The 19,259-nt window shown below is 34.2% G+C and overlaps 1 protein-coding gene across 2 annotated transcripts in view; it reads right to left on the minus strand.

Moving 5' to 3' along the window:
- Window positions 1-1,184: 1,184 nt before the first annotated feature.
- LOC149800832 (uncharacterized) overlaps window positions 1,185-19,259 on the minus strand; it is a 155,576-nt gene continuing 137,501 nt past the window's right edge. For both annotated transcript variants that reach the window (XM_089954837.1, XM_089954835.1), the window contains exons 21-22: window positions 18,530-18,704; window positions 1,185-3,912 (exon numbers count right to left, since the gene is read on the minus strand). In XM_089954837.1, coding sequence (XP_089810963.1) covers window positions 3,825-3,912; window positions 18,530-18,704 — 263 coding nt within the window. In that variant the 3' untranslated portion in view covers window positions 1,185-3,824. The remainder of the gene's footprint in view (window positions 3,913-18,529; window positions 18,705-19,259) is intronic.

Genomic DNA, 19,259 nt, shown 5'->3' on the forward strand with positions numbered 1-19,259 from the left:
TAAAGTGGATAGAAGCACATGTAATTGAGGACCATACAGTAATGGCTATAAAGTGGACAGCAGCATGTGCAATTGAGGACAATAAAGCATAGACTATGAAGCAGACAGAAACATGTGCAATCAAGAACCACAAAGCAATGACAGTTGTGGAAATCCTGGTGGATGAATTAATAATCACATTTGGAGTGTCTGCATGTATCCAAGCTGACTAAGGAAGGGACTTTGAGTAGCAACTAAATACAGAAATTTGCATAATAGAACAGAAAAAACCTGAACAATTCAGTCCTCAGTATCTGAAGGTCTAGTCAAGAGACCCTAATCCAATTTGATGGACAAGCTGAGTTACCCATATCCAATTTGATGGACAAGCTGAGAGACCCATATACTATTTGATGGACAAGCTGAGACCCATATCCAATTTGATGGACAAGCTGAGAGACCCATATACTATTTGAAGGACAAGCTAAGAGACCCATATCTAATTTGATGGACAAGCTGAGAGACCCATATCCTATTTGATGGACAAACTAAGAGACCCATATCCAATTTGATGGATAAGCTGAGAGACCCATATCCAATTTGATGGACAAGCTAAGAGACCCATATCCAATTTGATGGACAAGCTGAGAGACCCATATCCAATTTGATGGACAGGCTAAGAGACCCATATCCAATTTGATGGACAAGCTGAGAGACCCATATCCAATTTGATGGACAAGCTGAGAGACCCATATCCAATTTGATGGACAAGCCGAGAGACCCATTTCCAAAATGATGGTCAAGTCGAGAGATCAATATCCAATTTGGTAGAGAAGCTGAGAGATATAAGAGAATAATTCCATATCCAATCATATCGTCAAGTTGAGAGAATTAACAAAACACTATCAGACATGATTAGCAGCATCATTGCTAACAATCAGAAAAATAAGGAGATGTGCATCCCCAAAGTTATAATTGTGTATCCACAAGTATCCACAGATTTACTGTATTTTTACCAGCCAGATTGCTGGCAAGGGAACTTCAGCTTCCAATAGACATCATGTTGTGTTATGTTTCTCTTGCGACTTAAAAGTGAAGGGTCAGTGATTCTTGAGTGAAATTTTCCAAGAGATGAAATTTGAAAATTAAGAGTAAAAATTTTAAATCTGCAGTTGTTCAAGAGAATGACATAGAGAAAGAAAACATTTTTACAATTTATTTATATTTATTGTCAAACACAGAGTCTTCTTGACCAAAACATAAAACATCCCAATGAGACAAAAAGAAAATTTGAAAATGACATATTAAAATGAAATGCAGTATTTACAAACCACCACAGAACAATATTTGGCATTACTGATAATGGGTTGCACAAGTTCTTTTTTCATATAGCATAATCTGTATGTCACTACTGGCAAGGCAATATACTAAGGTCACTCACTAACTTTCTTCTACGCATTTCTGAATTTTCATGTGCAGTTAAGAAAGAGCGAATTCTTTCTATTTTTTACTTCTGTACATTTTCAGTCTCAGCAGCCAGCATCATGGTATATATGTTCAATTTGGAAATCCAATTTGGTATAAATGATGTCACGCAATCAACAGTAGGATAATGTGCACAGTGTAACAGTAACTTTAAGGACATGATGAAATAGGAAATAGTTCATTTAAAACAGGCACAGGACATAACTGTAACACTAATTTTAAAGAAATAATAATAATAATAATAATAATAATAATAACCTTTTAAAAAGCTCTAACACTTTACATCATTTTAACACACAAAGGCATAACAACAGTTTGCATACAGACCATGTTGAACACATGAAAATGTCTCACAAACACTATTAAAAACAAATTAATTCTGACACAACAACAAGAAACATACAATATAAAATAAAGTATAACATAAATATAGAACATGAGACCTACTCCATTTGGTCTTCAAACGATCTTCGACCTTCGACCTCCAATGTGCAGAATGACCTTATTCTATAATTCATTTCTACCATCTACAATCTGAATATAGAACTTTTATCATGTATCTAATAATAAGCAATGCTCCTGCAGGGAAAGTGCAAAAGCAAAAAACTTTCTTGTATGATGCTCCTAATATTCAAATCTTAGAGATCGAATTCTATACACTCTTCCTCTCATTCTCACAACTGAAACATTATTGTTTGGCAACCCTATCTTAACTGTAGAAAACTACACACAAATATTTTTAACTGCAAAATTATTCTAGGATGACAAAGAGATTTAATTAATTGACTTAACTCGCAAACTTTTGAATCACAATTAATTAGTTCTTATTCATTGTTATGCTTTGCATGTAAGTTTGTGTGCATTTTCTGTTTAATCATTTGATCTTATCCATTTGCTTGGCTATTGCAGCCCATTGCATTCAAGATGGTCTCATTAATAATCTTGACTGTTGCCCATAATCCAACTCACCCAGGATCTTTCAGCTTCTTAATATGCCTGGATGTCACTCTTAATGAGAAACCTTCTCAAGATGTGCATGATATTAGCTTACATACCAAACAAACCTGAGATCTGATAGGAATTCCACCCTAAATGAGTGTTCACAAGCTCAGCCAGTCAGATGCAAGATCACCTCATTAGCATACATGGCTGTCACAAGCTCAGTCAGATGCAGGATCACCTCATTAGCATGCATGGCTGTCACAAGCTCAACCAGTCAGATGCAAGATCACCTCATTAGCATGCATGGCTGTCACAAGCTCAACCAGTCAGATGCAAGATCACCTCAAGGCTGTCATGCATAGCTGAATTCACTCAAGATCTTCATGATATATACTTACATATGATACAAGATCAAGATCTGATCAGATATTTGCCACAATACTGTTCACAGACAATCAGACAAAAGACCACCTCAATAATTTTTGTGGATTTTATACATAATCAAACTCAACCAAGAACTTGATGATACAAAATTCCAAATTTGATCAAAACTTGTTCAGAAATTGATGCACAGATGCAAGACCATCTCATTAATATTCTTGGATGTTGCTCATAATCGATCTCACCCAAAATCTTGATGACACAAAGCAAATTTAAAATTCTTCCAAAATGCAAATGGCCACTGCTGTCTTTGCAGGTAGAAGCACATAATGCAGTCCATCAGACTGATTTTGTAAAGTAGATTTAATAATAGATCTTCTCTGTAATCACAAAGACTGTTTTATAAGGAAAAATAGCAAAACAACTTCAAACTGTGATGATAATTAAAACTGGCAGCCGGTTCTAAAACTCAACATTCCATTGAATTTATTTATAACACGGATTATCAAGGGACTCACTGCTTGATCTACAGGTAAGCATGAATTTTATTGTCATTTTATACTGCTGAAAGAAACAATTAGTAGTAAATATTTAACTGGAAGGCATATATTGATGCCCATTTCTCCTATCCAGCCATACTGGGATACTGTCAACTGGTGGCAAGCTATGCTATGTATGGTACATTGTACAATCTAGCAAAAGCCTTGCATACAGGGCTGTAGTTCAGTGGTAGGCACTAAAATGGAAACAGTGAATGAATATAAATCAGTGAAATGTAAATGCATGGTTCCATCATATGAATCAAACCCTTATGCATTGATGTCTACATACATCTTGCTGATAACCATGTTGGCACTGATGCATAAGCTCTCATATACTTCAAAGTGATGACCAAAAATAAACTGCGATCTACTGCTTTATGAATTATAAGGAATGTTCTATAAATGCCGTCATAAATTGTATCCTTAGTATCCAGCAGTACACGCACAACTGTCTTCATTTATGAGCATAGACCATGTCAGGGTGTGAATTTCTATTCATTGCTTCTGGGAAAGCCTCTGTACATCTGACCATTCTTTCGTGGTTGTATTCAATTGCTGCATACGGGAAAATACCACCCTGTATCTGAAATGAAATGTACGGTAGCTATAGCATTTTTCCAATGATAAGACCTTCTTACAGCTATAATGCTGTCCAATGATCTTGATTGACCGTGCCACAGGAGTATCATAAAAAAGAAAGTAAAAAAAACACAACAAAAATGCAGTAGTGTGATGATAGGACTTTGAGCCAGGATGACTAACTGTGGTTTTCCCCAAAGGAAACTCTTTTTAGATTTACCATAAATTTGTTTCACTGGTGATATTTTGCACCCACCTCCATTCACCATTATGGCATGTTTAAATCTGCATAGAAACTCTCATCGTGGTTTTCAGTTTGGAGAGGTGCAGTGCTATGACCTCAAGGGCAGATCAAGGACAACACATTAGGAAATGATAATAATTAGAGAATTGCAGTGGACCATTATATGTGTCCTTAAAATCCACTCAGTTTGACACTTATAAGATTGTGCAAGAATTAACATCTGTGGCTAATGAAGGAACTAAACTATCAGTTCAATGGTGTTTTTATAATTTCAAACAACAGCTTCAATTCATCATATCAATTCATCAAAGAGGTCCAAAGATGCAATATAGTTTTTACTACATGAGTCTAGAATGCAATATAGCCTTTACTACATGAGTCTGGAATGCAATATAGTCTTTATTACATGAGTCTGGAATGCAACATAGTTTTTACTACATGAGTCTGAAATGCAATATAGTTTTTACTACATGAGTCTGGAATGCAATATAGTCTTTACTACATGAGTCTGCAGCATCTACATAAATTAACGGGGTTAGGGATCACATTTAAGCAAGCACAATGAAAACTCAAGAATATAATAAAGTGCCATAAAAGTCATTGTATTATACTGGACGAGAAAACTTGATATCACTAGCATTAAGTCCAAGAAAAAGAGCTAAGATAATAAAATGACCAGCAAAGATTATCACAGTCAGGTAAATTATGTTAGTATTAATAAACAGATGGCATCCACTCTCAACAATCTTGAGAAGAAATATAAAACAAACCCACAACAATGTAGAAAAAAGACAGTTGATGATCACTACTGTATGTTCAATGATGAAGCTCCAAACATCATAGCTGTGTGTGTGTGTGCATGTGTGTGTGATTTCAATGCAGCATGATGTCCCACCCAGTCACATTATCCTGACACCAGGCCAACCAGTCCAAACACTAACCTCTTAATGCTGAGCACCTAGCGAGGCAGCTGTTTGTACCATTTTTTTTGTCTTGGGTATGACTCTGCTGGGGTTTGAACCCACAACCTCCCACATCTGAGGCAGATGCTCTAACCACAAGGCCACTGAAGTGGTGGCATCATAGCTGACATATATGAGTTGAACAAAGACAAGTTGTTTACCATTTTTTGATACAACCAATCAAGGGATGATCGTGTATGATTTGGTGTGAGATTTAGTGATCTCTGATAAAAAGGAAATATGTAAAATGTGATACAGACAAAACAGAAAGTGTATATGCAGAACATCAATTACATTGGAATGCAATCAAATCTGTATGCCTTGGTAAATGGAATGTTACAATACAGCATATCATTACAAATATTGCAAATCAAACTTGCTCATGTAACCTGTTGGCCTGGATAGCTTGACCAGTGTGGTATCATAGTCAAAGTCGCATAATCATCTTTGCTTCATGTGGTTCTGTTGTTGAATATTACCATACATGGTGTAAAGAATTGCAAGCATGAATGTGGAAAAAGCCAACAATGTTATCAATAAAAATAAAATGATGTAACAACAAAAATATCTGGAATTGAAGCAATCTTGATATGACAAAAATGTATTTTAAAATAATCAATTAGACAATGTTTTCCTATATACTGGCATGCCAACTGTGAATCAATTCAATCAACTCATGCAAGATCATGGATACCAGGTAGCATGAGAAAGGGAGATTCTTCCAGACGAACAATAGCTGGTTGTGAGGTAAAATGAAAACTCAGCATTATGAGTTCCAACCTGAGATGGGAGTTGTAGTATGACTTCTTCGCATCATTGCACACAAGGCATTATGAGAAGCAATAATACAATTGACATTCACAAAAAAGAAAGATCTGAAAAGCTCTGCATTAACCATCATTGACGAAACCTCAGCCTGGAAATTCTGAATTTCTGAACTCGGTTTGCATGCTGACCTTTGGTGAAACTGGCTTGATCCAGAGAAACCCATTCTAATCATGCCATGGTTAATGTAAAATATGTTTTATGTAATTTCAACTTCGACAGACAATAAAATGTGTTGGATGAAAGTGCTTGCATTGTCAAAGATGTCCTCGTTCCTTTCCAACAGTGACGTAGCTCCTGTTATTTATGACCTTGACACAGAAATATAATAATCTTGCAGTGTACAACAATGTAATGCTTGACCACCAAGATAACCTGCGGGAATAGTTTCCCATTGCAGCAAAAAGCAGGCATGGTCTATGTAACCAGATGGTATGCATACATGCCTAAAGTGATCAAGGACAACTGCAACATGTTGATGATATTTCATGAGATTGATGTGCATGTCCTCACAAAATATTCACTGGAATTCGTGAGCCACCAATGCTTCATGGGATGAGTTTGGAATTAAGTTTGTGAAGGTCAACCGGGTTTCATACAGTTTCTCATGATCAACTTGAGTGGTGGATCATGAGGGATTGAACACAAATGTATGAAGCAATTTGATGATGATAAAAAAAATATACAATGCTGAAATTTGCCAGTGATGTCATATCAGAGACCAGAATTTCATATTCTTTTGTGATGCTAATCACTATAGTTAAATCCCACATACTGAAGATAGCACTCAGGTGTTGATGTGCATTTATCACAGATGACCTAATACTTGATTGCAGCCATTCAAAAGCCTCATGAAGAACTTGCTTGTGTACTAGTCACATGGTGGAGCAAATTGGAACATTACTTGCCTACACTGAGCTCTGCCATCTTGACTGAATCTCCACAGTATGAAGTTGACATTGGCCAGTCAACTCTACAAATGGTTCTTGGTTGGCCTGAAGATATTAATAAGATTCCTGTGGACCAACAAATTCTGTGAACAGGACTCAATGGTACCAGTTACAATATTATTCAAGGCATTGTCAGAATCACCTCAAAGATTCAGATTTATCATGATGCTATCAGTGACAGTTATAGTTCAGATTCATCATGATGCTATCAGTGACAGTTATAGTTCAGATTCATCATGATGCTATCAGTGACAGTTATAGTTCAGATTCATCATGATGCTATCAGTGACAGTTATAGTTCAGATTTATCATGATGCTATCAGTGACAGTTATAGTTCAGATTTATCATGATGCTATCAGTGACAGTTATAGTTCAGATTTAGCCATGGGAAGAATAGTTTCTTAAGATTACATATTGTTTTGGTTTGCCCTGAATGCGTCACTGAGTGATCTGATACTGGTTACTCTTTGATGCACATGTACCTTCCATGGACCAATACCCAGTTAATGCACTTGATTTCACCCTTGAGGACAGGGACAGGCATGTGTTGGACCTCCACAGTGTGACCATGACTCTGCATCAAGTTAATACAATGACAGACGTACATGGACATGGGACATCTGCACATGTTGGTAATGCAAGAAAACCTGTTTAGCTGGCATATTACAGAATTGGTCTTGGTAATGTTTTAAATTTGTTATGAAATTGTTCACAGGAGCCCCAAAGGTTTTCAAGCCCCTTAACTCAAATGCTGCACCAATCACTAAACAAACTGCAATATAAATCAATGACAGCATCAAAAGCAATTCTGTTGATCGGTTGATAAATCTAGGATTGCATTTGTTGCAATACTGTCTTGATTGATTATGATGATTAGTGACTTGGCAACCAAAGGTGGCTACACTTCCATGAGAAATTTCACTTCTATTTATGGCAATAATATCTGCACTGGTTAGAGTCTGGCTGATTTGGCCCAATCCAGTACTGATTCAACAAGGTCAATTGCAGCAATAGGAAGCAGATAACAGCTGTTGACAGGCCTCACAAGGTATTAGAAGCATTTGACATTGATGTGCCAGCATTGGTAAGCTAAAGTGTACAAGATTTTCAGTATTATTCATACCTGGCTGAAGAGACCAATTGAAAAGACCGAATAGAATTACAAGTGAATGATACATCAAAGTATTTTCTCCCATGGAAGGCCTTCTTGGAAATCAATAGAAAACTTGTACTGGCTGACAACAGTAATTGCCCTGATGGTACCAAGGTAGGATAAGTCAGCAATGGTATTATAATATCGTTCAGCTGTACACATTTTTTCAGTGACAGAAAGAAAACTGAAGCCCATTTGAGTAATGTTGACGTTGGCATGATGATTATCGGATTCATCCATTAGAACAACGATTATGTACGATTGGCTGGCATGTTGATAATGTTTGATAAGGATGGAGTCAATCATATAGATTATATCCAGCATGAGTCTCTTATGTTATTACAAACATCAAAAATGCAACAGGAAATGTTGAAATACCACTATAACTAATGACAATGACATAACAATAAAGGATAACTTCAATGAGACTCATTATCACTTTCTTATGCGATTCTATTCAGTCACATCTCAGGGTCTGCGAGGTCAATTTGAAAACAAATGCACAGTTATGTTATACCGAAAGGGTAGCAACAATGCAATTTGGCATAAAGATGTTGTCACTGATGGTAGAGATGTGTTGTCAAAATTGACATTGTGGATGTCTGTGATAACCCCTTAGATGGCTGCAGAAACTCATTCATTGTCATTTATGAGTTCTGGAGGCACATTGGTACAATCATTTTTCATGCCCACCACAGACTCAACAGACTGCAGTCTTCAGCAATTTTCATGGCCAATAACTACCTAACGTAGTGTCAGTGCATACATGTTTCAGGTGTTTTAAATTAAGGATCAGGACAACAGCAGACAGCTCGCTAGCACCATGATATGTGACTGGTTGAAGGTGTTTGAAGTTTCTTTGAAGTTTCATGGTCATCAGGAACCATCACAAGGAATTTTGCTTGACTTCACGAACAGCCATGTTGCACATTCATATCAAAACTGTGGTCATAATGGCATGAAAATGTTGACATGGGTTTGTAGATTTCCCAGCAAAGCTTTGCTACACTGTACATGACTTATTAATATTCACTGCAACAAAACTGTCCTGGTTTAGCAGTCTGTGGTCAGCATGTACTTTCATGCATGTATAACTCAGCACCCAGTCCCCTTTTACAGTGCTTTAATAACCAGATGCACAATGTGAGCAAGACATTCCCAGTCGGGAAACATAATGGGGACTGGGAAAACCAAATTGGTCATCTGGTCTTTAATCCTCGTTATGACATTACTCAACCTCTTTGACATGTCTTGAAATCTTTGCATTGCATATCAAAATGGTTAAGGTAGTTGTATGAAAGTACAAACATTGTAAACATTTACATAAAAAGCTTGCCGACAATAAATGCCTGTGAACAACATTTTATTAACATCAGTGCCTTGCAATCCCTACATACTGCAATAGACTCTTCCAAAATGCCTGTGAAAGACACTTTAATAACATTAGGGAATTGACATCCCTATTTACTGCAATAAACTCTTCCAAAATGCCTGTGAAAGACAGCTTATTAACATTAGTGCCTTGCCATCCTTACTTTCTGCAATAGACTTTTCCAAATGCAAACATAAACACATTTTCATACCTAAAAGTTTTTAAAAGCTTAGTTGCACTTGTCATTAAAAACAGCTTGTTTCAGAACAAATTGGCTTAAATTTGTAAGAAGAACTGGAGAAGAACTTTAAATCAATTATGGGTTTACCACGAATTAGAGGCCTTTTAAAATTCATTTCTTTACAAAAATATGGCTGATTACAAATGTGGTACAACCTAGCTATCAAACTATAAATCCATTCAATGAGCCACCTGTCAAAGCATCCATCTGTCTGTCTATATATCTACTACCTACCTATCAATTGATTGTTCTGTCTGTCTGTCTATTGACTGTACAACATCAGATTAAAATTAAAACTGAATGGTGAATAGGAACTATTGTGAACTGTTAAATCAATGGATGCTAAAGGTCCATAACTCTGTCACATGGATACAGAATATAACACTGTTGGTATAGTTTTTATAAAAAAATTATTTAAAAAAATTATTGATCTCATGGCATGTAGTCATTTTCACATATAACTAAGGAAGAGTTAAAACTGGGAAATTTAAGAAAAATATATCAGGATTAAAGTTACTGATTTGACACTGTTTTCCAAATTCGACAAAAATGAAAAGATTTGTTTGCACACAAACTCCATCAAATCATTATCTTCAAAATTTATTTTTGAAATTTATATTCTTTTTAGTCATTTATGATTGATACAAATGAGGAATTTAAGTACCAAAGTCGAATGCCCTCAAAGAAATTTAAATACCCAAGTTGACTGCCCTCAAAAGAAATTTAAGTACCCAAGTTGAATGCCCTCAAAGGAATTTAGGTACCCAAGCTGAGTTCCCTCAAAATAATTTAAATACCCATGTTGACTGCCCTCAAAGAAATTTAAGTACCCAAGTTGAATGCCCTCAAATAAATTTAGGTACCCATGTTGTGTGCCCTCAAAATAATTTAAGTACCCAAGTTGAGTGCCCTCAAAATAATTTAAATACCCATGTTGAATGCCCTCAAAGAAATTTAAGTACTCATGTTGAATGCCCTCAAAATAATTTAAGTACACAAGTTGAATGCCCTCAAAAATTTAAATACCCAAGTTGAATGCCCTCAAAGAAATGTAAGTACCCAAGTTGAGTGCCCTCAAAATAATTTAAATACCCATGTTGAATGTCCTCTAACCACTAGGCCACCAGAGCAGTCTATGATGCTGACTAAAATAGTGTGAAAGATGGATACTAAATATCTGGTCACAAGTGCTTAGTTTAATAAGTGTTTATTATTTGTCAAATATTGCAGGACAAATATGGTAATTCTGAGTTTCATGCATTATCATAAAAGTGAGCTAGAAGAAATTAGGAAAAGATGGGATAGCTAGAAGAAATTAGGAAAAGATAGGATAGCTAGAAGAAATTAGGATAAGGTGAGATAGCTAGAAGAAATTAGGATATGGCGAGATAGCTAGAAGAAATTAGGAAAAGGTGAGATAGAAGAAATTAGGATAAGGTGAGATAGCTATAAGAAATTAAGATAAGGTGAGATAGCTATAAGAAATAAGGAAAAGGTGAGATAGCTATAAGAAATTAGGAATAGCTAGAAGAAATTAGGAAAAGGTGAGATAGCTAGAAGAAATTAGGAAAAGGTGAGATAGCTAGAAGAAATTAGGAAAAGGTGAGATAGCTAGAAGAAATTAGGAAAAGGTAAGATAGCTAGAAGAAATTAGGAAAAGGTGAGATAGCTAGAAGAAGTTAGGAAAAGGTGAGATAGCTAGAAGAAGAATGAAAGGCATAAACACAATAAAGGAAACTGATTGATAGTTGCCCTAATCAGTTTTTAGAATCATAACAATCATCAGGGGAGTAAATTTTATGTTTTGGACCATAAAAATCATCAGGGAGTAAATTTTATGTATTGGACCATAATAATCATCAGGGGAGTAAATTGTATGTCTTGGACCATAACAATCATCAGGGGAGTAAATTGTATGTTTTGGACCATAACAATCATCAGGGGAGTAAATTGTATGTCTTGGACTTACAATTTCTTATATATACATATGTACCTACTTTTTGGACACAAAAATGTTGGTGGGCCAATGGTTATTTTCCATTTACTTGTACACTTAGGTGTCTATTATTAGCACTTATTTAAGTGTCTCTAATTAACTGGAAGAACCATGTGTGAATATTTTCTATATACACTTATTTAGGTGTCTTTTATTAACCAGAGTTTACAGAGACTGAAAATTTACAGTATGTAATTTCCATCACCTGACATTTACAGTATGTAATTTGTATGACCTGACATTAAAAATATGTAATTTCCATGACCTGACATTTACAGTAATTTCTATGACATAACATTTACCATATGAAATTGCTATGACAAGACATTTACAGTATGTAATTTATATGACCTGACATTTGCAGTATGTAATTTCTATGACCTGACTTTTACAGTATGTAATATCTATGACCTGACTTTTACAGTATGTAATTTCTATGACCTGATATTTACAGCATGTAATTTCTATGACCTGACATTTGCAGTATGTACTTTCTATGACCTGACATTTGCAGTATGTAATTTCTATGACCTGACTTTTACAGTATGTAATTTCTATGAACTGACATTTACAGTAAGTAATTTCTATGAACTGACATTTACAGTAAGTAATTTCTATGACCTGACATTTACAGTAAGTAATTTCTATGACCTGACATTTACAGTATGTAATTTTTATGACCTGACTTTTACAGTACGTAATTTATATGACCTGACTTTTACAGTATGTAATTTCTATGACCTGACATTTACAGTATGTAATTTCTATGACCTGACTTTTACAGTATGTAATTTCTATGAACTGACATTTACAGTATGTAATTTCTATGACCTGACATTTACAGTATGCAATTTCTATGACCTGACATTTACAGTAAGTAATTTCTATAACCTGACATTTACAGTAAGTAATTTCTATGACCTGACATTTACAGTATGTAATTTCTATGACCTGACTTTTACAGTATGTAATTTATATGACCTGACTTTTACAGTATGTAATTTCTATGACCTGACATTTGCAGTATGTAATTTCTATGACCTGACATTTACAGTATGCAATTTCTATGACCTGACATTTACAGTAAGTAATTTCTATAACCTGACATTTACAGTAAGTAATTTCTATGACCTGACATTTACAGTATGTAATTTCTATGACCTGATATTTGCAGTATGTAATTTCCATGAACTGAAATTTACAGTATGTAATTTCCATGAACTGACATTTACAGTAAGTAATTTCTATGAACTGACATTTACAGTATGTAATTTCTATGACCTGACATTTGCATTTATTCATTTCTATGACCTGAAATTTCATTCTGTCATTTCTGTGATGTGGCATTTACAGTAAGTAATTTCTATGACCTGATATTTACAGTATGCAATTTCTATGATCTGACATCTACAGTATGTTCTTTCTATGACCTGACATTTACAGTAAGTAATTTCTATGACCTGACATTTACAGTATGTAATTTCCATGACCTGACATTTGCAGTATGTAATTTATATGACCTGACATTTACAGTATGTACTTTCTATGACCTGACATCCACAGTATGTAATTTCTATGACCTGACATTTACAGTATGTAATTTCTATGAACTGACATTTACAGTATGTAATTTATATGACCTGACATTTGCAGTATGTAATTTCTATGACCTGACATTTACAGTAAGTAATTTCTATGAACTGACATTTACAGTATGTAATTTCTATGACCTGACATTTGCATTTATACATTTCTATGACCTGAAATTTCATTCTGTCATTTCTGTGATGTGGCATTTACAGTAAGTAATTTCTATGACCTGATATTTACAGTATGCAATTTCTATGATCTGACATCTACAGTATGTTCTTTCTATGACCTGACATTTACAGTAAGTAATTTCTATGACCTGACATTTACAGTATGTAATTTCCATGACCTGACATTTGCAGTATGTAATTTATATGACCTGACATTTACAGTATGTAATTTCTATGACCTGACATTTACAGTAAGTAATTTCTATGAACTGACATTTACAGTATGTAATTTCTATGACCTGACATTTGTATTTATTCATTTCTATGACCTGAAATTTCATTCTGTCATTTCTGTGATGTGGCATTTACAGTAAGTAATTTCTATGACCTGATATTTACAGTATGCAATTTCTATGATCTGACATCTACAGTATGTTCTTTCTATGACCTGACATTTACAGTAAGTAATTTCTATGACCTGACATTTACAGTATGTAATTTCCATGACCTGACTTTTACAGTATGTACTTTCTATGACCTGACATCCACAGTATGTAATTTCTATGACCTGTCATCTACAGTATGTAATTTCTATGAACTGACATTTACAGTATGTAATTTATATGACCTGACATTTGCAGTATGTAATTTCTATGACCTGACATTTGCATTTATTCATTTCTATGACCTGAAATTTCATTCTGTCATTTCTGTGATGTGGCATTTACAGTAAGTAATTTCTATGACCTGACTTTTACAGTATGTAATTTCTATGAACTGACATTTACAGTAAGTAATTTCTATGAACTGACATTTACAGTAAGTAATTTCTATGACCTGACATTTACAGTATGTAATTTCTATGACCTGACTTTTACAGTATGTAATTTCTATGAACTGACATTTACAGTATGTAATTTCTATGACCTGACATTTACAGTATGCAATTTCTATGACCTGACATTTACAGTAAGTAATTTCTATAACCTGACATTTACAGTAAGTAATTTCTATGACCTGACATTTACAGTATGTAATTTCTATGACCTGACTTTTACAGTATGTAATTTATATGACCTGACTTTTACAGTATGTAATTTCTATGACCTGACATTTGCAGTATGTAATTTCTATGACCTGACATTTACAGTATGCAATTTCTATGACCTGACATTTACAGTAAGTAATTTCTATAACCTGACATTTACAGTAAGTAATTTCTATGACCTGACATTTACAGTATGTAATTTCTATGACCTGATATTTGCAGTATGTAATTTCCATGAACTGAAATTTACAGTATGTAATTTCCATGAACTGACATTTACAGTAAGTAATTTCTATGAACTGACATTTACAGTATGTAATTTCTATGACCTGACATTTGCATTTATTCATTTCTATGACCTGAAATTTCATTCTGTCATTTCTGTGATGTGGCATTTACAGTAAGTAATTTCTATGACCTGATATTTACAGTATGCAATTTCTATGATCTGACATCTACAGTATGTTCTTTCTATGACCTGACATTTACAGTAAGTAATTTCTATGACCTGACATTTACAGTATGTAATTTCCATGACCTGACATTTGCAGTATGTAATTTATATGACCTGACATTTACAGTATGTACTTTCTATGACCTGACATCCACAGTATGTAATTTCTATGACCTGACATTTACAGTATGTAATTTCTATGAACTGACATTTACAGTATGTAATTTATATGACCTGACATTTGCAGTATGTAATTTCTATGACCTGACATTTACAGTAAGTAATTTCTATGAACTGACATTTACAGTATGTAATTTCTATGACCTGACATTTGCATTTATACATTTCTATGACCTGAAATTTCATTCTGTCATTTCTGTGATGTGGCATTTACAGTAAGTAATTTCTATGACCTGATATTTACAGTATGCAATTTCTATGATCTGACATCTACAGTATGTTCTTTCTATGACCTGACATTTACAGTAAGTAATTTCTATGACCTGACATTTACAGTATGTAATTTCCATGACCTGACATTTGCAGTATGTAATTTATATGACCTGACATTTACAGTATGTAATTTCTATGACCTGACATTTACAGTAAGTAATTTCTATGAACTGACATTTACAGTATGTAATTTCTATGACCTGACATTTGCATTTATTCATTTCTATGACCTGAAATTTCATTCTGTCATTTCTGTGATGTGGCATTTACAGTAAGTAATTTCTATGACCTGATATTTACAGTATGCAATTTCTATGATCTGACATCTACAGTATGTTCTTTCTATGACCTGACATTTACAGTAAGTAATTTCTATGACCTGACATTTACAGTATGTAATTTCCATGACCTGACTTTTACAGTATGTACTTTCTATGACCTGACATCCACAGTATGTAATTTCTATGACCTGTCATCTACAGTATGTAATTTCTATGAACTGACATTTACAGTATGTAATTTATATGACCTGACATTTGCAGTATGTAATTTCTATGACCTGACATTTGCATTTATTCATTTCTATGACCTGAAATTTCATTCTGTCATTTCTGTGATGTGGCATTTACAGTAAGTAATTTCTATGACCTGATATTTACAGTATGCAATTTCTATGATCTGACATCTACAGTATGTTCTTTCTATGACCTGACATTTACAGTAAGTAATTTCTATGACCTGACATTTACAGTATGTAATTTCCATGACCTGACATTTGCAGTATGTAATTTATATGACCTGACATTTACAGTATGTACTTTCTATGACCTGACATCCACAGTATGTAATTTCTATGACCTGACATTTACAGTATGTAATTTCTATGACCTGACGTTTACAGTATGTACTTTCTATGACCTGACATTTACAGTAAGTAATTTCTATGACCTGACATCTACAGTATGTAATTTCTATGACCTAACATTTACAGTATGTAATTTATATGACCTGACATTTATAGTATGTAACTTCCATGAACTGACATTTACAGTATGTACTTTCTATGACCTGACATTTATAGTAAGTAATTTCTATGACCTGTCATCTACAGTATGTAATTTCTATGACCTGACATTTACAGTATGTAATTTATATGACCTGACATTTGCAGTATGTAATTTATATGACCTGACATTTACAGTATCTAACTTCCATGAACTGACATTTACAGTATGTAATTTCCATGATCTGACATTTACAGTATGTAATTTCCATGATCTGACATTTACAGTATGCAATTTCCATTATGTGACATTTACAGTATGTACTTTCCATGATCTGACATTTAATGCATGTACTTTCCATGATCTGACATTTACAGTATGTACTTTCCATGACCTGACATTTACAGTATGTACTTTCCATGATCTGACATTTAATGTAAGTACTTTCCATGATCTGACATTTACAGTATGTACTTTCCATGAACTGACATTCAGAGCATATAATTTCCTTGACATGACATTTACAGTATGTAACCTCCATGAAATGACACTTGCAGTATGTAATTTCCATGACCTGACATATACAGTATGTAATTTCTATCACCTGACATTTACATTACCATAATGACTGTAAATCTTGGGACAACCTAAATTATTTTCAAAAGTATTTTTTTTTTATGAACTATAAATGTTGGGACACAAAATTAAAGCAATTTTTCATGTACTATAAGTCTTGGGACACTATCAATATTTTTTTTCTACAAATGAATCAATGTATTTTCTCGATCATAATGACATTTCATAAAAAAGTAACCATGGTTGTTTAGGGACAATCAACATGAATTATTATATGGTTATACATTGATATAATTTGTTTAAAAAGTCAATAAACGTATTTAATTTTTATCTGTTTCCTTATTATTTGTACCCAATTCAAATGGGCATAATTTGATCGATGACTACAGTTGAGAATTAGCAGGTTACAGTAACCTATCTCTTTTGTCTTCAGTTTATTATTCTTTGTTTAAGCATTAATGCATCTGAATATTGCATTATAGCACCAGTAATTACGTATTTTTTTTGCCTTGAAAATGTAAATACCTAACTCATCAAAACTGTGCTTCCAGTATGACATGAATGAACAACAATTGCATTTGGTTCAACACTCGCATTTAGTTAGCATGTTTACATCACAGTATCACCAGTGAAGATTTTAACATGCACTAAATGAAGTACATCCCATGGATCTGAATTATAGGCACAACTGTGCTAAACTTAAATGATACTTACAAAATACAATAAAGGAGTTTCAGAAATAATGCTTTGAAAATAACTGTAATACCATAAACACTCAGATTTAGTGTGCTTTGATGTAAGCAACCATAAATAAGCACAATGTTTACTCGGCTAAGGTAATCATGCTATTCAATCAAGCAAGTATTCAAACCTTAATTGATTGACAATGATATTAATGTCAATGGTTAGTCAATCCAGTACAATGCGGGGTGGGGGGGAGGCAATAAATGAATACTGCTATTATGCAGGGCATCTCATCCTGCTCAACCCACTTCTGATTTTCCAACAGTTAATTTGTGTGGAATAATGCTGTAAAACAAACAGTTACTGGCATTTCTACCAGACAAAAATCACCCTTATCACATGCCAGTTTCATGGATCAAAAAGTTACCTGGTTTCCTGTCAGAAACAAAAAGACAAGTCTGCCAATTATAAACAAAAGAAAATACCAAGACAATCAGCTGTCCAAAATCAAAGCTTGAATACTGTGTTAAAAGTTATGAATTTATGTTATGGTAAGCCAAAACACAAAACTAAAATGTATCAATGATAATCAGGTAAGTGAATATACTGTATACTGGTTATGTGACCTGTATAATTAAAGATGTGTGTTATTTCATATGATTTACATCACATTGTTGGATAGATTATATCTTTGAAAATGGTAACTGATGAGTGCATTGGTCAAACTAAATAGCAAATGATATGATCAGACATTAACAGTAAGCAATTTCCATGATCTGACATTAACAGTAAGCAATTTCCATGAACTGACATTAACAGTAAGCAATTTCCATGAACTGACAATAAAAGTATGTAATTTCCATGACTTGATATTATAGGAATCCTTACTTTGACTTACATTTGATTTTGGTGGTTGATCGTTATTGAGGATCCAGGATTTTTCTGGAATCGATTCTCTAGCTGTTGGCAGATGTGCTGGTCATAACTGATCCAATAACCAGTGGGGTTGCTCCATTGCCATACCACAGAGTGGTCAGTCATCTCCTCACTCGTTTGGGCAATTGGACTTTGGCCTGTAGATAGGTATTGGGAAATTATTTATATTTCGTGGATTTATTTCTGTAAATGTGATGATCTGGTAAGCATGCTGTGTGTAGATTTACCTGTTTTGGTTGGTGTTTGCTGGGGTACTTTTCATGTCCTTCTTTGCCCCTTTCACAATCATGAGATTGGGATTGGTCAGATTTATGGGACACTGGCAGATTTACATGTAGGTAGGCTCACCCAAGTTACAACAAGGTAGGAATACTGCATGAGAGGCATCTTTTAACCTTGATAACATTCACAACTAAGCTAACCAGGCTGACATCGCCTAACTGCCAAATGCACAAGAAGTTGCCCAGAAATCTGGGTCAGTGGGATGCTTTTTGTTGAAATGTCTTCCATTGCTGTTGACTGCATATGAAAACAACTTTTCCAAAGTTTCTCTGGTGTTAATATCTTCATCCATATCTTATGACCCATCAGCATCTTTTTCAATATTTAAAGCCGATCTGTTTAGGATGCTTTATGTCAAAGTTGGTCAAATTTTCAAGCAGCAGTTCTTTTAGATTAGGTTGTGAGAAAAA

The sequence above is a fragment of the Sinohyriopsis cumingii genome, chromosome 4, assembly GCF_028554795.1.
Source record: "Sinohyriopsis cumingii isolate HCF-2022 chromosome 4, ASM2855479v2, whole genome shotgun sequence".
Classification (NCBI taxonomy): domain Eukaryota; kingdom Metazoa; phylum Mollusca; class Bivalvia; order Unionida; family Unionidae; genus Sinohyriopsis; species Sinohyriopsis cumingii.